At 40.9% G+C, this 21,822-nt stretch overlaps 1 protein-coding gene across 1 annotated transcript; it reads left to right on the top strand.

The window, feature by feature from the left end:
- Positions 1-376: 376 nt before the first annotated feature.
- mia3 (MIA SH3 domain ER export factor 3) lies at positions 377-21,527 on the top strand. The gene is made up of 28 exons (XM_079526301.1): positions 377-789; positions 2,437-2,570; positions 2,661-2,747; positions 2,859-5,421; positions 5,974-6,297; positions 6,789-6,922; positions 10,803-10,934; positions 11,208-11,229; positions 11,336-11,424; positions 11,508-11,585; positions 11,702-11,812; positions 12,285-12,356; positions 12,463-12,567; positions 13,691-13,813; positions 13,932-14,016; positions 14,113-14,165; positions 14,269-14,359; positions 14,483-14,621; positions 15,116-15,278; positions 15,484-15,519; positions 15,615-15,682; positions 16,156-16,241; positions 17,598-17,711; positions 18,395-18,457; positions 18,553-18,599; positions 18,725-18,781; positions 19,860-20,241; positions 20,344-21,527. Exons 1-28 carry the CDS (start codon positions 669-671, stop codon positions 20,604-20,606), a joined length of 5,742 nt encoding a protein of 1,913 aa, XP_079382427.1. The 5' UTR covers positions 377-668; the 3' UTR covers positions 20,607-21,527.
- The last annotated feature ends 295 nt before the right edge of the window (positions 21,528-21,822 follow it).

Genomic DNA, 21,822 nt, shown 5'->3' with positions numbered 1-21,822 from the left:
ATATCCCATATCTGTGGGGTAAGAAAACAAAGTCAATTAAGTGTGCAATGTTTGTACACAATGACTGAATAATAACACATTGATAGTCATAGTGTAGTCTGTAGATATCAAAGTTTATGAAACATATTATTCCGAGGGCATTCATTCGATTATGTTCTCGATAAAATAGGCTACAACGAATATCTATGATAGTCTTGATCTAAGGCTAATAGCCTCTAAACACAGTAGCCTAGTATATTACAATGCAATAAGCAAAAAGCAAAAAAAAAAAACAGCCCAAGCGCCACTTCGAGGGCGTTCAGCTTCCGATGGTGTTGCCTTATGTCGTCCGACTGCTACGCAGGCCACCAATGCCATGCACTTTTTTAGACCATTATTGTAAAGTGCCTATTAACTGCACGTCCTGAACAGAGTCTTCTACATGGAGAGATAAAAGCAATAACTATAACATTATCATCTCACATATTGCCTCGGTCGTATGTATCTAAGCTTTCCTTGAGATTGTTTACATCCTCAAACCAGAACCTAGTAAAAAAAAAAAGAGAAAAAAAAGGACACCCTCCCGGCCCCGGATCTACTGTGCTGACGTGTCGGCTTCATCTCTAGTGCTGCCAGAGTGCTGCTCATGCTCAAGCAGCAGAACCTACCCAGGCAACAAAACTGCCAGCATGGCAGCAAATGTCTTTTGCCCAAAAGGTTTAATATTAATACTGTTTAGTCTTATTTCAGCTGCAGCATTGGAGAGAAGGTTCTCTGAACTTAAAAGATGTGCCGATGAGGAGTGTAGTAGTAAGTATGTTTTATTGGCGTCTCATCATCATTCAGTGGTGCTGCGATCTGGCTGCCAGCCTGTGTGTGACGAGAGATTGGACTGTAGTAAGCTGTAAACTGCGTTATCTTTGACCTGTTGACACTCGATGTTTGTAAACTAAAGTGCATAACCTCGCATGGTTGTTGTGTATATATTATGTCATGTCCTGGAAATACCTAACGCTATCTAGATAGCGTTAGCCACCTTAGCAGCTAATTAGTTACCGGGGGCCGGTTTGGAGAAATTCACAACAAACCCTGCCCTCTTGACTGCAAAAACAATGAGTCAGTACAACATTACTAAGTTTACAGTGTGTAGCTGCATTTTCGTGTCGTTATAGGCTATTTCAATATTTCAAATTGGATCAGCTGCAGTTTGCTAGGTTAGATTTTTGTAAATAGCTTTTTATACTGTAGACTTTTCTACAGAAAGCATGAATCCATGGTTCCGTCGTTCCCCGTTGAGTCTGACCCCCATCGGATGGGGGAGGTAGAGGTCACTGATGGGGCTAGTCGTCCCCAAGGTCCATGCCTGGTTTTTGAGTGATTGATTTATTAACAGTTTGCAGAATTACAGTACATTTCAACTAGTACAAATCAATACAAAAACTGTTAACTGTGAGTGGACGACACCATAAAGCATTACACTTGTTTACAATATAGGGCTCACCATTTTCAATTGATCATCAAAACATTAAGAGACATACACTTCTATATAGCCAAAAACAGGAAATCATCATAGAGGAGGTAAAAAGGGGAACAAAACGTATACCGGGAAGGGTGGGTGGGGGATTCAGATTTTACGGGGGCCAGTTTCGAATTGCAGCAGTTCGTAGGTGCCCTTTGAGAGCAGTTTTGAAGGAGTCAAGGGATTCGCATGTCTTAATGACTGTTGGTCATTTTTGCCACCTTTTGTGGCATAGGAGCGAAATTAATTTAGTCCCTTGTTTGTGCCGAATCTGGGTTGCACATGGTTTGTTGAACTCCCTCTGGTGTTGTGGGTGTGGACTTCGTTGACAGACAGGTACATGGGTATCTTGGTGGTGTAGCGTATCTTGTGGACCAGAGTAGACCCATTGCCTTAGTGCCTTAGACCCATTGGTGGCCTTAGTTTTGCATATTCGCTTTTTATTGTGTTACTGCGTGTGTCTTCTACCTACCAAAGATATGTCTAAAACTCTAAATTACACATTGGCTAGGTTTCGAACAGTATTAAGTTTAATACTAGATTAGATTTCTGTCAACACATAACGGTAAACAGTTATCAGGCAGATGCAAATATTTAAGTTACTAGAATAAATTTGCATTTGAAGCCAATCTTTCTAAATCTAGATAGTGTGCCAACAGATAACCCTACCAGTTGTGACAGGTTTTTCTATCCACATTTTTTAACCCCATACCTTTCTGAAAGGAGATTGTTTTGTAGCTGCAGGGAGAAAGGGCCATATCAACCTTCATAATATATTTATTGGGTACTGATGCTGTAGAGATGGACAACAATGCCTAACATTTAGTACAGGGACAAGTTTACAATGTATTGGTTTGTGCTGTGTGCTCTTTCCCTTGTATTCTTACAATTTAGTAAGGCTTACCTCTCAACTAAAATTGTATGTTTTGTATTCACAGTGCTCCTATGTAGAGGGAAAGCTGTGAGTGATTTCTCAGGCCCAGACTGTCGGTTTCTGTCCTTCAAGAAATCAGAAACGATCTATGTATACTACAAACTATCAGGCAGAAGGACCGACATGTGGGCGGGGAGTGTAAGTTGACTATGGTTAATATTTGAACTTTATCAGCTGCATTATACTATAGCTACATGCTTATAATGTGCTGTCTCCTTCTGTCAATAGGTTGGTAGTCACTTTGGCTATTTTCCCAAGGACTTTCTTGCAGTAAATCATATATATACTGAAAAAGAATTGGAGTCCCCAGCTGAGGTATGAGAATACATTAATTGTATCATTATGTAGTCCTTAAATTCATCAAGCTGTGTTTTGTTTTCTTATGTTTTGTTGCAACAAAGTTCAATATACTTATTCTTTTTACAGGAAACAGATTTTGTCTGTTTTGACACAGGATTTGATAAGTTTGACAACTATGATATTGATTCATTGCTGGGGACCTCTATGCCATTGACGATGGGGGATATTCATTTAAATAATGGCACATCTGATCAAAGAAAAACATCACTGGTTACAGAAGAAGAAAAAGAGCTATCTGGAGAAGTAAAGGGTACTGAAAACCTGGATGACCATAACGATAATGCTCAGGATCTTGATGTAGTTCCAGGTGATGAAAGTGAACCTTTGCCTAAGCAAGAAATAATGACGGAATCACCCAAGGTGGAGGTGGACATGGAGCAAGAGCAGTCTACCACAGAAGATGATGTTTTGGAAAATGATGATTTAGAGGAAAAAGAAGCCAAAGAGTCAACGAACCCTGCGCTCAAGTCTTTGCCCGGAGATCATACTACTGCATTAGAAAAAAGACCTGTCCCCGTTTCTGACGGGAAACCCATCCCTCAGTTAAAAACTACTCTTGGATCAACTTTTGACGCTGTAACAACTGATGATGAAGACACTTGGAAGGTCACGGCAAATTATAATGGAAATGATCTTGATTCAAAACCTGTATCTGTCTCTCTTTCTACCACAGAAGATGATGTTTTGAAAAATGATGATTTAGAGGAAAAAGAAGCCAAAGATGAGTCAACAAACCCTGAGCTCAAGTCTTTGCCCAGAGATGATACTATTGCATTAGAAAAAAGACCTGTCCCCGTTTCTGAAGGGAAACCCATCCCTCAGTTAAAAACTACACTTGGAACAACATTTGATGCTGTCACAACTGACGATGAAGACACTTGGAAGGTCACACCATATGTAGAGGAAGAGAGTGAAGAATTGGCAGATTATCATGAAGACTCCAGTGATACCGAAAAGGGAATTCCATTACTGACAGCAGATGCTCCTGAATCAGAACATCCAGCAAAGGAGGACAGTCCAACAACGGTACATCATATTGAGAAGAACATGTGGACATCACTAGGGGATAAAGTTTTTGCACTTGTCACTGGTGGAGAAACGACAGCAGACATTTCAAGTTCGGAGGAGGATGAAGACGAGGAAGAGAATGCCCCCAAACCCCCTCCTAACACTGAAAAGGCAAAGGAAGATGAGATCAAACTGCTGTCAGCAGAACCACTGAAAGAGTCCAATCTTGCAAACACTATGGAGATGGAAACCAACAATGATTCAGAGCAATTGTTTGAGGAGGATGATGACGTTGTGGAGGAGGAAGAGGTTGCAGAGCATGAAAATGAACCAGATGAAACTGCGCTTCCCACTGATGAGCAGCAGGCCTCCCACAAAAACATAGAAGAGAGCACTACAGCAGAGAACCCTTTGTCAACAGGACACAACTCAGACAAACCCAAGCCTCACCAACCACAAAGTGAGACCACGGAGGAGGAGGAGGAGGAGGAGGAGGAGGAGGAGGAGGAGGAGGAGGAGGAGGAGGAGGAGGAGGAGGAGGAGGAGGAGGAGGAAGAAGAAGAAGAAGGAGGAGGAGGAGGAGGAGAAGTGGAGATTGAGATGCAAGAGGTTAAAGCTGATGTAGATATACAGGATAATAACACTTCTAAGCATCACCTTGAGGATCTCGGCACTGATTTAGAAGACGAGAACTCAGAAGAAGACATTGTAGATGCAGAGGAGGACACAGAAGACATTGTAGTTGCAGAGGAGGACACAGAAGACATTGTAGTTGCAGAGAAGGACACAGAAGACATTGTAGTTGCAGAGGAGGACACAGAAGACGTAGTTGCAGAGGAGGTCACAGAAGAAGAGATTGTAGTTGCTGAGGAGGACACGGAAGAAGACATTGTAGTTGCAGAAGAGGAAACAAAGGAGACAGAAGTTGATCACAAAGAGGAGGATCAATCTGACCAATATCAAGAACATAAAGCAATAGATTTAGAAAAGAATAAGCATGGGCACATTCACCCAGAATTAACAGAGGAAGCAGGCTTTCCTACTGAGGACATTGAGGTGGATAAGGGGAGTCAGAATGAAGAACTCCTTGAAGATGAAAATGCTATTTCCCCCACACGGTCACACCCATCACGGACAGAAGATGCTGAACCCCTCCTTGAATCAAGCCTACCTGTGCAGCCAACCTCAGAGCCAGAACACAGCGATGATGTTCTGAGACTGACTCTGCTACGAAACCACTTCAGTGAGCAGTATATGGAGCGCTTCCACAGCATATTGGGTCTCAAGAACCTCTTCAGGGTGGAGGCTATGTTCTCTGACTTGGACTTGGAGCTCCAGGCCACCCGTCGGTCACATACAGGCACCTTGGACGACATTGAAAAGGCACTTGAGGCCATATCGGAAGCCTCTGAGAACCCGATCCTGGATGAGATTGAAAAGATGCTGGATGGCCGGGACTTGAAAAGTGATGACTCGCAGCAAAAAGACACAAGCTTGTTTGATGAGGAATCTCAAATACTGGATGATTTCCAGGAGCTTGCATTCAGCCTACGACAGAAATATTCAGTGGCTAGTGACAGTACACTGCTGGCAACAGACACAGCGTCACATCTCGATCAAGGTAGTTTGAATTGAATGAACCGATATTAATATGTATTAATATGAACTCAAAAACATAAAGATAAGCAACAATATATGATATGGATAAAGAAATGGCTAGAAAGTAGAAACTGTACAATCACTACAATGTGCATTATACATTGCACACTATAGCAGCAATACTGTACATATTCTACATAACATAGTCCATGTGTACACTTTAGCAAGGTGTAGGACAGGTCATGTCCATGTCAGTGTTGCCGTCTGTTTTCTGAATTATATGTGGGTCATCAAATGCTATGATGGTATTTTAAATGTTACTGTAGTCTCACATTTCAATGGCTGACTGTTTTAAAAGTCACAGGTAACTCAGACAAGGCAGTCTTGTAATAAAGCTACACCCTTCTACTGCTGGATTGATTTGAAGTGTTTACATGTAAGCAACAGATGTAATTAGGACCACAAACAGGACAATTTGCTGAGAATGGATTGTTGTGCGTGCCGTGCACAGAAAATATTAAAATGCACTCAAAGTCATGTCCCTCTAACTTTTTAATTGTGTGTTTTTCAACAGATAAACGCCTACCAATTATAGAGGAAAGTGAGACGCTCTCCCATACAAAAGAAACACATGATGACAACCACACAGTGGCCAAGGGGGATGACAGCCTCGTGGCACCAGAGGTGGAGGAAAGGCTGCCAGAGAAAGAAGATGAGAAGGCCAAAGTACACAGGGGGGCGGATATTGCTGTAAATGAAGATAGAGGTCACTTTAATAAAAACAAAGACAATCAGCCGAGTTTCGATCCAGCAGAAGAAATGCAGAAGGTTCCACAAACAATCCTGGAAAAGCCATTTGACATGGGCATCGGTGTGGAGATGGAACACTCATCCTCAGGTTGGCAGTTTAGAGCTTTGTAAAATATATCGCCGTTATAGTCCCTGTCAGGACATACAAACCTTGTATGTCCAAAACGATTACTTTTCAGGAAATGGTGAAAGATAAACCTGTGTTCCAAATGTTATTTGGTCACAAGTTCTTGTTAATACTTTGCATTAGTTTGATATGTATTATTATAAAATCCACAGATACAGTTAACCACTTGACTAAATATTATTATTATAATAAATAATATAAAAAAGTAGCAGATCTACAAGCTCACAACGTCTCGTGACACGTTATGAGGATGTAGGTTGGCCATTTTAGCTACTTTGTTTTTGTTTCCTTTATTATTTCCGTATTGTCATAATATAACAACGTTTATAAATCAAACCCCAAGTTCAGCCTATTTATCAAATTGTTTCAATTCAAAATATGTGGGAAATGGCTGATATTGCTTCTAACTATATATGGTGTAAATTGTAATATGTGTTGTTTTCTACCTTCAGGATCTGGGGACTCAATCGAACCTGTTCCTGACTTTTACGAGGAAGAGGAATTGGGGTTTATGTCAAAAGGATTTTTATATGCAGGCTGTGTCCTTGATTTCGTCAAGACAAAAATTGGAGAGTGGGTCATTCTGGTAAGTTGTAAGATCATGCTATTAATAGTCATGTACATGTAACCTTAGTCCTTTTGGGTGCCTGTTTTGTGCACGTTAAAAGATGTGCTTAAAATGCAGTGCATCTAAATGTCAGAATGGAAAATGCCAGTAGCCTTTATGTTTTTCACCCTGCAATCTAGATCTGCTTTTCTAGATTGCTGCACCTTTATTGTTGTGTGGTACAGATCTCCTAGTCCCAGTAATGAGTCTGGCAGACACGTTCTGTACCAACTGCAGGCGGTGTATGGATCCTTTGCTGAGTGTCGAATAGAGGGCGTTACAGTAGTCCAGGCAGGATGAAATTAGTGCATTGACAAATTTAGGGGTGGAAAGGACTGGTCGGTTTCTGTAGATGTTTCTGGTGTGACATTGGCTGACATGGAGTAGATAAAGTTGTGTATGTTACCCTGGTGGTAGTTTTTGTTTTTTTGCATAATGTCCTAGACCTACAAGTATATAGCTCAACAATGCATGTACAGAATGGCCAGAAAAACACAATGTTAGTCAGGCGGCCTCTATCCAAACTGACAATCAATTTAGTAGAGGCTGCTTAAACTATAATTCCTATGATTGACTTTAGAGTTGGAACCTTTCTTTCTTCATCTTATGTCCCTGAGGATATTTCCATAAATAGTTACACAATCAGTGATATAAATAGGTTTTCAATGTAATGGGTCCCGGGACCCAGGGGTGGTCTTTTTGATGGGTCACAGGGACATTTTATGAGTCCTCCTACTTCAACGACGTTAGAGTACAGTATTGCATCCCAGGACCCCCGGGGGGGTGACATGATTGCGTCCTTTCTCAATTTAGTGAGTCTAAGGATGCAGGATGCAGGCTATTTACATCATCAATCAATCATATCCTACAAAAAAATGTATTAGGCTATTATTATTTGTCCATCTTTACTATATTCAGGCAAACATTGTGTTTTTGTGGCCATCCATCCTGTACATGCATTATTGAGCTATATACTTGTAGGTCATTATGGGGAAAAAAAGAAATCAACTACCAGGGTAACATTCATTCTTGAGATACCCAGGTCTTTGCAAATGCATGTTTGGAATCTCTTCTGATCCTATTTATCTTGCATGCACCTGATACTCTATAGAGATACTCCCCTTTCTGCATATGGTACTTGTAAGTCCTAATCACATGTAACAAGGCACATTGGCATGTGAACGATTATAAAGTCCAACTTAAATGTACACATCAGAGTGTCCCCTGGTTGGTGTATTTTGACTGTTCAACTATAAGAATTAAGTTAAAACCTCGGATTGTGACAGCTTTATGGGAGGAAGTAGTAGGCCTGCTTGGCGCTTGCACAATGTTGAGGCACAAAACTACCATATGCATGTTCTGTTGACGTGTTTCTACCGTGCGGTGTTGTAGACTGAAGTTCAGTTCACCCATGGACTAACGGTAGCGGTGAGCTGTCTTCGCTGCTGGATGGGCCTGAGCCAGGGAAATAACTCGTATATTCACAACTAACGTCGTTGGTTTAACCTGCTGCGTATTGTTTACAAACGCACTGAACCTTTACTTGCTAATGGTAACAAAAGCCGGTCAAAGCTGTACTCAAGCTCTATTGTTGATTGTGAACGGGGTTGACTTAAGTTAGCCGGCACACAACCTTAAGTAATGATTGCTTAATCGTTCGCAATCTATCGTTTTTTATTTATTATTATTTCCCTCTCGTTGACGGGGTTGGACATGTTTTATTTTGTTGGACATCTTTCTGGATAACGTTAAGACTCGCTAGTTAAAGCGTTAGCAAGCCATCTGTCAAACTAGCATCGCTAGGTCCATTCTTGTTTATTTTATGTGCTACAATCTGTCATGGACATACGTGGCGATACGTTCCCTCGACCTATGATGGACTCTGATCAGCTTTACATGCTTTTTCTAAGGGAGATGCAATATGTAAGTAGAACATGAGTTTGTTCTCTACTCTTGACAGCCTGAGCTGTTGAGTTGCTAAGCTAATCTGGCCTCCTCATTAGCATACTGGAGGGAGCTGTGTTTATGTGAGTTCATTCACCAGCCTTTTTAGGGTTTAGGTTGAAGTCTGCATTGTATTTGTCCCCAAGGGACAATTTTGTTTAGCAGTAAGGTTATGGCAAACATTTACATACAATATAGACATAATACATATATTATTTTGCATAAACACTGGTACACAGTTGAAGCCAACTTCACTGTTGTCAATGTTACTTGTCAAGTTCTCACCAGAACAAATTATGGGATGCACCATATCACATCCACTGAAATTCACAGCCCCTTTGAGTTTAACAAGCCCAATCGCTGATAGGATAAAAAAGACCCCCTGTTGGTGTCAACTCAGGGGTGGTAATAGCCGCAATTTGTAACGCTAGATTTTTTTATAATGAGATCTATCTAGAGTTGCAATACCCTCCATTGACTCACCACTCATCCAATTTGGTTTGCGATCTGCTTGTCTTAAACAACGTTAAACTCACCAACATTGCAGCTGTAGTCCAAGCTTGAATTATCCTCTTTCAATCTGCCATGCTTGTTTTTCATAAGAATCCACCGTAGACAAGAGCTACTTTCTGTCAAGAAATTCTGTGCAGGTGATTATTTTTCTAAGTGCTGGAGTTTGGAAGCACTCGTCGTATGTCACTGAACGGCCCTGCGTACCACCTGTTTCGAATTTGCACATAATGCAGGAGGCAGCAGCGCGACCCGTTAACAAAACTGCAACACTTAGAAAAAGAATCACCTGCACAGAATTTCTTGACAGTCAGAAAGTAGCTCATAACATGTCTACGGTGGATTTTTATGAAAAACAAGCTTGGCAGATTGAAAGAGGATAATTCAAGCTTGGATTACAGCTGTTGGTGAGTTTAACGTTGTTTAAGACAAGCAGATCGCAAACCAAATTGGATGAGTGGGGAGTCAATGGAGGGTATTGCAACTCTAGATTCATCCCATTATAACAAAATCTAGAGTTGCAAATTGCGTCTAGGGTGGTAAAATCTCCACATGAGGGGAGCAAATTTAAACTCGCCTTGGGAGGCTGCTGTTTTTTGTTAATAGATATGTTTGATTAACTGTCACATCCCTATGATAGAGTACACTACTACAAATTGGTTGCAGTACTGTGTTGCCCATCATGGTTGCAGATAGTATTAGTGCATTGCAAAGGTAAAGGTCACAAGACCACAAATCCAGAACAGTCCATCCAGCCTGTAAACGTACATGTTTTGGGGTCTAGACCTGTTTTTACACTAGTTAAATGTAGCTGATTACGTTGAAAGCAAAGCCTTACAATGCTTGTAATACCAAAGAAGACTCCCAAGTATGGAAGTATCACAGGAATCAAAATTCTTAATCCCCAAAGACATGTTTTATTGTGATGGAAGGACCAATGTGAAACAAGATACATCCCAATCTTAACCTTAAGTCTTATATTTGAGTGTACTAATAGCACTCAACAATTTTAATATTTAACGCCAAGCTTTCTTTGTTCTTCAAAAATGTTTTTGTGATGATCAGTGTCCTTTAGTAATTGTAAATTTACTTTAGTCGATTTCTTGAGATGAGATTGAGATGAGATTCAATTTATTGTCAATGTACAGTACAAGTACAGCACAGCGAAAAGTATTTTCGCATCTCACCAAAGTGCAAACATGTCAGTAAGGAGGAGGATACATGAATTACAGTAGTACAGTAGTAACAGTAGATATGGGCTGAGCAGTAGTCATTTAAATAAATAATAAGTAATTCACCAAACCTCATGACGTCATGAGACAACTTTGTGCAAACATACTTACATTGTTGTTTTTGTAATTCTGACCACATCACACAATAACATAACGTTTGCGTGTGTCCTCAGATGATTGCCCGTCTACCAGAAGAATGGAAGCCAGGGGAAAGCTTGTATGGATGCCCATGGCAAGCAGTCGTCATCACAGCATTGGTTGGAGTGTTCAGCGTCATGCTTTTCTTCTGGAAGACAGTGTTGGCTGTAAGCATAGTTTTATCATGATCTAACGCTATTGTAGAAACAGTTTATTTATTAATTTAATAATTAACAGAACCAAATGGTATAGCATTCTTCATCTGAAACTATATTGCACACAACAGTCTGTAAAATATGCCAAGGCTAAATCCAACTAGCTGTATTTTCCTATTGTGACTGATCTGCTGTGACTGGTTGAAACATCAATCAATTTTTAAATCATGTTGATAAATTAAACCAGTTTGATTATTAAATGTGATTAATCTGTGTCCTCTTTAGGTGAAGAAGCGTGAATATCTTGGTAAGTTTTCACTCTTCCTTTACGTATGTGGAAAAAAAGCTATTTCTATGCATGAATAACTGTAGAAATTCGAACTAATTGTTGGCTGTGTTTGGTATGTTATAAGTGGATGAAAATGGTCTCAATGACCGAATGAAGACCCTCAAAAAAGAAAAGGATGATGCCATCTCAAAGATTTCAGACCTCCAGAAGCATGTAGGTTACACATTAAGATAAGTCTACCATCTATGCATTAGTTATGTCCAGCAATAAATGTAATAGTTTTACCTTTCTCTCAGACTGAAGAACTGAAAGAAAAGCAAAAGATGTCGGTGGTAACAAACTGCAGTGCCATGCAAAGGAACCAAGAGCTGGAGGTGAGCACAGAGGAATATACATGGATCTATTTTTGTTTTGTGTTAATTGTGCACCCTTGTTTTCTGGGAGCAGTAAAAAAAAAAGCCTTTCATTATCTTCATACTTATCTTTACAGGACATGGTTCTGCAGGCCAAAACACGAAATGATCAGATCGCTGGAGAAAGGAACAAATATGCAAGGCTTCTTGAAGAAGAGAGGGCAAATTCTCTGAAAAATGAGAGCCGAGTGAGTTTGAATTCCTTCGATGGCCCTCTATGATGTGTTGCAGATATAAACAAATGGGGTGGCCACCACCAAAAATACAAAGTAGATGCATTTGTTTGTCCTCTATAGGTGAATGGGTGAGCTCAAAATAGGACTAACACTATAGTATAGACATTTGATAATTCAACACTAAGACACGTACAAAAAAAAATTTCAGACACCTACCTCATTTTGTGAAGAATCGTGCAGCACTAGTTGGCTGGCCAATTCATTCATTATTGGTGTTACATTTCTATAAATTAGCCCTCAATCGGAAATGGCCACTCATAAGTTACGCCTGGCGATCTAGCCAACAACCAGTTTGCCCTTTGGTGTATTATGGCTATTGGTGCGTGCGTGCGTGCGTGCGTGCGTGCGTGTGCGTGTGCGCGTGTGTGTGTGTGCAAAATATCTTTGTCCTCTTAGCCTCATGATGTTTGCTGAATGATTTCAGATTGAAAAATTGGAGAAGTCAAATGGAAAGGTGCAGCTCAGTAGGAAGAAGACTCAGGAAGCACTCGCTAAGGTACATGTTACGCGGCTTACACCCAACTTGCACAATGTGTATAAATTCTCAATACACTCCTGTTGCGTTATTGTTTCAGTATCTCAATGATTCCTTTATCCCCTAGATCACTATTCTCCTGGACGAGGCCAAAATTCGTGAAGAAGCCCGGACCGTTCAGCACAAATGCCTTGAGCGGGATCACACTGCACTAAAAGAAGAGAACAAAACGGTAAGACAGACAGACACAATATTGTTTGGCCATTTTGTTGCTACGGTCCACTTCTAATGTGGGTTTTTCAGGAGGTATGATTTGACAAACAGCTTTATGGATTTTAACCAAACACCTTTAGGGTTCAAACTACAGTCCAAAGGGCAGCTTTTCTGTAGACAATTTACTTTGATTGCAATTGAAATGTAACACAGCTACACTGCTCGGTTAGTAGTAGCTGAAATCAGAGGTACAGCGTCTATGGACCACAATGGAAACAAGCTGCGGCTTGTTTTATTAATCCATTTTAGTGCTTTTAATTGGCGATACTGTGCTTTTAATTTGTTGCCAGTAAAATGTTCTATTCTATCTACTGAAAGTTGAGAGTTATTCTCTAACGGATGGATTTAATTCAATATAATTATTTTACCTCTACAAGAGTAATTGTAAGATTCAAAATGGGGGTGTGCGAGAAGTGGAAAATGGAAACATTTATTCCGTTAAGTTTAATTATAAAACAGATAAACTTTGTGTGAACCTGCTGATCTGTATCATGTAAAAAAAACACAACTTCTCATCTTAAATAGAAACTAGGAAGCAATAAGTATTTTTGTGACATAATAATGTAATTTGGAAATTACACTGCTCAGGGGGCACTAATTGCAACTGGTGCACTTCATTTCTTACAGTATTTGTAAATGTATATTCTTAAAGGTTGTTTATCATTCATTCATAACATCTTTATGCTTGCTATGGTTTCTTCTTGCAGTTTCCTAAGCAAAAATGTTAAGCGAGTAAAGTATGCGAGTAAAGCGGGTAGTGGATTCAGAAATCAGGGAAAGGGGTACTGAAGCGAAAAGATTTTAGAACCGCTGCCTTAACCCATTTTGGGGCGGGAACCCCTTTTGGTGTTAGCATTATGTTATGCTTTAGCTATTGAAAAATAGCAGATCTACAAGCTCATAGCGTGCCACCGAGTGGCGTGCTACGAGCTTGTAGGTCTGCTATTTTAAAAAAATCGAAGAACGACTGACATAGAAACATAGCTTTTTCAGAAAACTGTCAGGATGTAGAAGACATTTTTAGAATCTGATCTCAGGTCAAAATGGGTTAAAGCACCTCCTGATTTCACTGACTCTTACAGCTCAAGGTTACTATTAAAGGATGGGAGGACAAGCACAAGGAGATGAGTGAGCAGATCAAGGTTTACCAGAAGTCTCAGAAAGAACTGGAGGACTCTGTGGTTCTCAAAGATCACAATGTGGAGGTAAGAAGTGTTCTGGGTTTTTCTGTTTTTAATTGACAGTAACTGGCTTGCCAAAAAACATAGATTTTTATATCTAAGGGTTGCTTCATGTCAGCATTTCTCACTTGTTCCATTGCAGGTGCTGTCTGATCTGTTGGCTGACTTGGATGCCTGTGATTTGCAAAAAAGTGACAAAGTTTTACCCAATGGTGAAGTAGCCATTGGTAAGTTCCAGCCTATGTGTAAAAGCCAAGGAAATTCACAGGAAACGGCCGAGTAGATGAACAATTACTAAATTGACTATGACTGTTATTTTACAGGCAAGAAGACTTCCATAAAGAGCAGGATTAAACAGATGATGGATGTGTCTCGAGTGAGTTGCAATTTAAATTTCTAAAGCTCTTCTATGTATGTGAAAATACAAAGTGTTAATCTTAGTCCTTGAGTTGATTCACTAACTACTGGTTTCTTCCCAGATCCAGACCACTCTAATAGTGGTAGAAGAGGAGCGAGACAGATTCATGACCAAGCTCCTAAATGAGGAAAAGGCTAGAAAGACAATGGAAGGTATGTTGATCACATTGGTGCTCGTGAAAATGATCACCAAAATTATTATTATTTTTAGATCCAAAACCGTTCCTGTTGTTTCTTAAGAAGCCTCTCTTTACACAATTGTATTTTGTTATATAGAACAACACCAGGAGCTAGAGCATTCCATCGGAGCCCTCAAGGGTGAGAAGAGCCACATTGAAAACCAATACAAGATCCTCCAGCAGAAGAATGAAATCATGACTGAGATGTACCAACAGAAGGAGAATGCCTTGCAGCAGTAAGTGGCTTGAAAATGTCCCCAAAAGTCCCAAATCAAAGATGCACAAAATGCACACACTCCCTGCATGTCATTGTAAAGTGGTTGTCCTTTCCCAATTCCCACACATTGTGGTATTGTTGCTCCGAAGAATAATCCTCAATTACAGTGCAATTGTCATGCCCCTCAAACATCTGGCTTTCAGACATCATGTCATCAGGCCAAGTCTATGGACTTTTTGTTTGTCTTATTCATGTCCCTGACATTTGGTTCTCGAACAAATATTAGCGATTAACAATTTTATTGTGTTTTTGGCATTGAACATTAGGAACTTTTTCACATTTTTTTGATAACGAGCGCTCGTGTGTACGCGTAGAGAACACTGTTGTGAACCGTAATCAATTTAAATTAAAAAAGGCGCCTAAAGGCGATCTCGACACAGAGGGTATTTGGACCAGGAGGTGTCAAAAGGCGATCTCGGCGGTAAAAGAGTTAAAATGTTTGTGGCCTCATAGGAGACTGACCAAAGAGGAGTTGGACCGTCGTAGCAAGGAGTCGATGCTGTCTGAGGTTGGCGGTAAGGCTGTGGAAGCTGAGGAGCAGGTCAGAGTCTTAAGACAACGCATCAGCGAAATGGAGGAGCAGATGAAGAAGACAGAGGGGGTGTATAAGGAGCAGGTCAGAGCATTCGGAGCGTAGAATTCTTTTTGACGGTCAAAGTTGTTTTATTAATGCTGTTAAGGCTCATTTACACTTACAGTAAATTATACTTAATACAATGGTGTATTTGAAACTTCAGTCACAAATGCATCCTTTTTGTCATATATAAACATACATTACGCTGCATATTCTGACTGTTCATATATTTGTTCCCATTTTTCAGATAAAAGAGCAGGAAAACAAAACTCATTCAAATTGGGTATGTTTTATAATGTTGTGCAAGTATTACACTTATTTTTCAGTAATACACAACGATTCCTAATAGGACCTATATAAATGATCTGTCTCTTCCAGGTGAATGCGCGGAACGCAGAGCGAGCTCTGAATCAAGAGAAGCTTGAAACATCCAAGCTGCGTGAAAAGTGAGTGCACAAGGTGCCTGTAGTGAAGGAACATAATGGTGTTTCGGCCATATTAATACATATTATATAGCTGTCAGGCTATCTATTCTATATTTCAATTTGTATGTATTTTCGTAAGTTAATGCCCTACTTCATCATACTTGTAGATCGGCTATGTTCACTTTATTTATTTATTTTACACGAAAAATGGAGGGTATGCGCATGACATCATCATACCCGGAACTTATGCAGGAATGCCTACTGAGTGGCAAAAAACTACTTTCTGGCCTTGACAGCCTGTCTATCTGATTGTATTGTTAAGCAACGTTAAACTCACTTTGCCACTCGATTTGCCATTGACTTTATGCATGCGCATGCCCTTTATAATAGAACCGTTTTGGACAAAAGGTTTCCACCCGAAAGCAATGTTTTTCTACAGCTACTGGGTTTTTAATAATAACGGGGATATATTATGTATATGTACTCCTGTACAGATTGACTGTGCTCAGCTCCCAGCTGAATGAGCGCCGTGCTCCTCTATTCCGGCCCAACTCTGGACAGAACACAGGTCCCCGTCAAGGTAACATCAGTCTCCACATTTTATATGATATTCTGTGTGGGACGCTAGTATGTCCCTGCGACATACTAGCGTCATGTCCAGGGGGTGTACTTGTACATCAAGCTGCCTCACGCTACAGAAACAGGAGATAGGCTCCTGCCCTATGGGCCTCGATCATGGCTCGGCAAGGCTACTTACTTCTGTGGGGACACCGGGACAGCTACCCATCCTATAGACAGACTACTAGAGCATTTAGCTATGGATCGCACTGTGGTCTACTCAACAACACCTGGCCATACACAACCATGGTGTTTAGATACCATTTAGCAGTGTTTGATTTAGGTACAATACAACTGGCACACTGGCATCAAAATGCATCCATAGTACATGATTTGACCTTGTGCTTAGTCTGCTTACTTCCATGTCAAATGCGGTTCTACACATTAATAAAATGTTCTCTTTCTATTTCTGTGTGCCAAAGTAGAAAGGAAAGCTTTTCCTCCGCTCATATCGGGTGCACTTGATACCCAGTCAATTGAAGGGGTGGAGAACAGCAAACTGGTTGCAGTAATTAAGTGTACAAGTCTGTACAATGGCAAAACATCTACCTCTGTTTAGCTGTTTGATTTGTCCTCCGCCTTGACCTATGGTTTAATTGATTTTGATTGAGAAGGATAGTGATTCAGAGCCTTTGTCGCCAGGCAGGAATTCATTAGAAATCGAGAGAAATCTCCACCCAGCTGGTCTGTCAGTGTCTGCCTGGGACCCCTTAAACGAGTTCACCCATTAACAGCCAACACCGAATGATGTTGGATTGTACTGCAACCCATAGAGGGCAGTGTTGCCTTTGCAGTAGTCTTGCATAGCCAGACGACTATTCCATAATCTCCGAATGCTATATAGAGTCTGGAACTACACCGAAATTGAGTAAGGAAGCTGCAATTTCCGTTGACAAAAATAGATTTTAAAATCTCTTTACATTTAATTTTTTTATTTCATTTTCTGCTAAGCAACAAGCTATATATGCTTAGATGATCTTTATTAATATTAGGATACATTTGCGCGACTGTAAAGACGAAACGGAAGTGGGGAGGAGGCTCCACTTCCGCTTTATATTTTACTCATGATAGAGCTTCTGTTGCTCCAGACTGTATGACAAGCATTTGGAAATTGTGAGAGGCAACAGTCTGGCAACGTGAGACTACTTTTGCAGTGAACACCAGATTGGGATCAAAGTCAATTTCCAGCATTAATTAAGTGACCCTATACATTTACTAACTATAAAAAAGTGTTATGAGTGTTCCAAGTTTCTCTTTAAGTCTATGCTGCTAATTTGCCAGCTGTTTCTTGATAAAATGGCTGGTTTGATCAAAACAGGTGATTCGTATGGGCCCTCGCCTGTGAGCGGGGGTGCCCCATCCCCCCCTCCAATGATGGAAGGACCACGGCGTCCCCCTTCTGCTCCTGTAGGGAGGAAGATTGATCCGTATGGTGAGTCCAGATGGACAACTTTACTCCACTGATTTTGCGGAGCCATTTCACACCAGCCTTTTCTTCAACCTTCTCCGCCCAACCCAAAATCTGGCTCCTCTTGCATGTGTCACTTCATTGTGATCCCTTTTAGCTTCTTTCACAGCCTTGATTTTCTTCCCAATGCTTTCTTTCCCTCATCCTGACTCTCCTTCCTCAGTTCTGCATTTCCTGCTGCTATTGGTTTCTTCCTCTTCAGTAAAATCCCGATCCTGAGTCTTTGTTTCTTTTTGTTGGAACACCAGATTGGTTCACCTGTTGCTTTACCAGAATGTTTCTCTCTTTTGATTGTTCTCCCCATGGAATAGAACTAACCTGCTTTTCTTCACCTAGCTTTCCCTGTCTGTTCTTTGTTTTGCATTGTTGATGTGTTTGTTAGCAACGGCATCAGGAACTGGCCAGTGAATTATGTAAATAGATCTGATGAAGAAAATAAGCATAATTTTATTTTTCCTTCTAAGGAAACGTTTGCTGTCTTTGTTCTGGACCTTGATGCTTTTCCATTATTAATTATAGTTCTGAAACCCAGGAGCAAGTTCCCTCATCATCTTTCCAATGCTCTATACCACTGAATTTGTATGTATGCAGAAAATAAGATCTGGAGATGTTCTGCACTTTTTTTCATCTTCATCCTGCCCCTGTAGGTCCACGACCTCCATCAGATCCTCACGGTCGTTACCTTGACAACAAACTCACCTCTGGGATTGGTATGTCTGTCTGTTTGTCCATCCATCCATCCATGGTTTGGAAGCTTTGCTTTTCTCACCAGATCTTAAATGTATGCTGTTTTATTCTCTTCTAGACATGATGGCCCCACGTACCTCTTCGCCTGCCAACATGGACACCTCTGTAAGTCTTGTTAATCGGACTCTCAAATGCTTAAAAACCGTAGCCTCTCTCGTTCCACGTGTAGGCCTAGAACTTCTGTCTTCATGTTCCTTGTCTTCATGATCCATGTGTGTGTCCTTGCTCAGACTCCACCGATAGATTCAGACACACAGGCTGAGGCCTACACTGAGATTCCAGAGCCAGTGAGTATAGAGTGGCCAGAGGGTTATGGTACCAGGTTTAGGTGTGAGGTCCTCTTCCCTAAAGCTGCATGCAGACTTTGGGAGTGATCCATGATGTTTGCTTTACTGATGTTAGGGCTGGGCGATAACTTCAAATCTATATCATGATTATTTCAATCTTTTGCCTCCGTTGTATACATTTTTACATACAAACAATAAAAAAATTTAAAGTGCAAATTGCAGATCTACAGGCACTGCTATTTTCGCTAGTATGGCACCATTTCACAAGTATAATACTGTTACGCTCCTTTGTCTAGGGTAAGGGAGTAACACTGTGAAGTGATTCATCGATTATAAAATATCTATTACGGTAGATCTTTTTATTTTTCGGGGCGATTCATTGTAAATTCATTCTAAATTTCTGTTTCAATATATTTACAGTTAATTGCCCAGCCCTACGTGGTGTGTAGTTTTGACCTGCTCTCACGGCACTGAATGAAGTGGTGACTCCAGCATCACTTGTGGATGGAAATACTCACCTCTTTGAAATTTTAAATTGTAACATCGGTGTGGCATTTGTGAAGATTGTCTTGTTTTCTGGTCTATAACATCACAGTGTTTGGTTAATGGTCACGTGATTGGTTTTTGGCTAGCTGTACGTTTGGTTTGGGCGTAAAATACATTCTACGTTCTTCTTTGATCACTACTTGGCTGGGTGTAAAATACATGTTTTTCTTTGATCAGTACTTGGCTTAACCCATTTTGGGCTGGAACCCCTTTTGGTGTTAGCATTATGTTATGCTTTAGCTATTGAAAAATAGCAGATCTACAAGCTCATAGCGCGCCACCGAGTGGCGCGCTACGAGCTTGTAGGTCTGCTATTTTTGAAAAATCGAAGAACCAATAACAGAAACATAGCTTTTTCAGAAAACTGTCAGGATGTAGAAGACATTTTTAGAATCTGATCTCAGGTCAAAATGGGTTAATGCATCTAAAGTTGCTTGAAGAGGAATATTAAATTAAATTTCACTAGAAACTAACAGAATATGAGCTGTTGCTCTCCCTGACTGTTACCTTTGTCTCCTTCTCCGTTGCTCAGGGCCCTGGATCCTTCATAGCCTCTCCAATCCGGGACTCACCTGCATCTGGACCCCAGGGCCCTCCAGTAGCCCTTGGACCCCATGACCCTCTGCTGCCTCCTGGACCCCATGGTCGTTTCCCACCTCCTGGGCCCCACAGATCTGTACGACCCCTTGGTCCCCACTACCACCCTGGGGCTGGGCCTGGGCACCACATCCCTCCTCACGGGCCTCCACTACCTGCCAACGGACACCCAGGCATGCCTATGCCACCGCCTGGATCCATCCCATCCAACGGGTACGCATTTCGACCCAGACTTGGCCCTGACCCTCGAGGTCCACCACCTCCACACTTCCGTCCACCTCCGCCTCATCATTTCCCCCCGATGCTCCCACCACCCGGTATGTGAACTGGTTAAACCGCATTGTGGTGATGAGCTGTGTAGATTTTCCCCCCACATTTGACCTTATGTTAACAGCTCTTCATTTAACCATTCTGTCCAGGTGTCCGAGGCCCAATGGTACCACGTCCACACTTTCCTCCTGACATGCGCTTCCCAGGACCACGTGACCACGGATACCCGCCTGCACACCTCCCGCCAGGAGGTATGTCAGTCCATCACAGTGACTCTTTCGCTCGGGGTCCTCCTGAGGGACACCAGAATGCCCTTGGGCACCATACTGTCATTGGACAGGGGCAGGACTTGGCCATGAAGGCCAATGCAACCCCTCAGGACTCAGACAGGTCAGCCATGGGAGAGCCTTAAAAACAATACCCCAAACCATGGCTGAGGACTTGGAGCAAACCCTGACAAACTTGCCGCAATTAACAACCCATCTTTTTTTTCTTTCTTTATTCATATTTCAACTAAGGAAGAACTGTCCAATAAAGGTTTATGAAAACATACTCTTCATTATCAAAAATATACACTTCCATTAAAGCTTCAGAAAATCAATTGTGTCCAAAATTGATAACTTGAAGAGTAGTAAGGATTGTCACTTTGTGACACAGCTTATTGTGCAATAACATTTCTATTGTATGCCTGAGTATTTTCAATTATTTTAAAGTGCAAGACCACTTTGGTAGAGGTTTGGGTTGTGTAGTTACCTTGCCAAATGTGGACAAGAAATACAAAATAATTGCTCCATTGATTAGAAATTGATAATTCAAAATATGCTCCTCATTGACTTACATTGTACGCTGAAACAGCTCTCTAAGTCACTCTAGTACGTAAACAAACACAAAGTTGATTCAGACAATATAGAGCCTCACCAAACCTCGTACTGTTTTTTTATAAAAATGTTAACTTCCTGTCAATTTTACCATTTGAAGATATCGATACGGATCCAGTCCGGGTTTTATTCCTAATAAAAATGGCAAAACCAACAGGAAGTTAAACGGTAATCTACAACCCAAACCTCTACCAAAGTGGTCTTACCCTTTAAGTTTAAGTTTTGACAAATAGCATTGACTTGTAGGGGGGATTTTTTTTAAATGTCATTTCCTGTGGAAATTATTTTAAAATGGAGGAAGCTTTGGGTTCTATCATTTCAGGAATACCATCACCTTTCTCCCAAAGCTGTTGCTTTAGAATGAACGGTAAAGGAAATGTGTAATTTGATGGCCAGATGTATAACTTATTTTACTATGTTCTTAGAAATTTTATTAATAAAGATTGCAAAAGCTATTGGTGTTGGCCATTGCTTCCGGATAAACTTGCATAGTTTGAGGTTCTGATCCATGTCTGTCAATGTAAATATTCACTTATTCTTATATGAAATTATGATGTGGCTCTGCAGGAGGCTTGAATATTCTGATGCTGAGGATTCCTAAAAGGCTTGATATACTTTAATGCATGCAGTGTCGGGCAAGTTCACAAGCTTGTAGATTGGCTATTGTCAGTACTACGCAAAGTATAAATCTGACTTACGTTTGAATATTGAGTAACTGAGACTTATTTAAGGGACCTTGATATTACAGTA

The sequence above is a fragment of the Electrona antarctica genome (genome assembly GCF_951216825.1).
Source record: "Electrona antarctica genome assembly, chromosome: 17".
In the NCBI taxonomy this organism is placed as follows: Eukaryota; Metazoa; Chordata; class Actinopteri; order Myctophiformes; family Myctophidae; genus Electrona; species Electrona antarctica.
Note: the sequence above shows the minus strand (reverse complement) of the source record. Positions and strands in the feature narration are given on the sequence as shown.

Coding starts and splice junctions, on each gene's coding strand:
- mia3 (XM_079526301.1), top strand. CDS start 669: ATGGCAGCAAATGTCTTTTGCCCAAAAGGTTTAATATTAATACTGTTT. Junction 5,422..5,973: donor AGCGTCACATCTCGATCAAG/GTAGTTTGAATT, acceptor GTTTTTCAACAG/ATAAACGCCTACCAATTATA. Junction 18,458..18,552: donor CAAACTCACCTCTGGGATTG/GTATGTCTGTCT, acceptor ATTCTCTTCTAG/ACATGATGGCCCCACGTACC.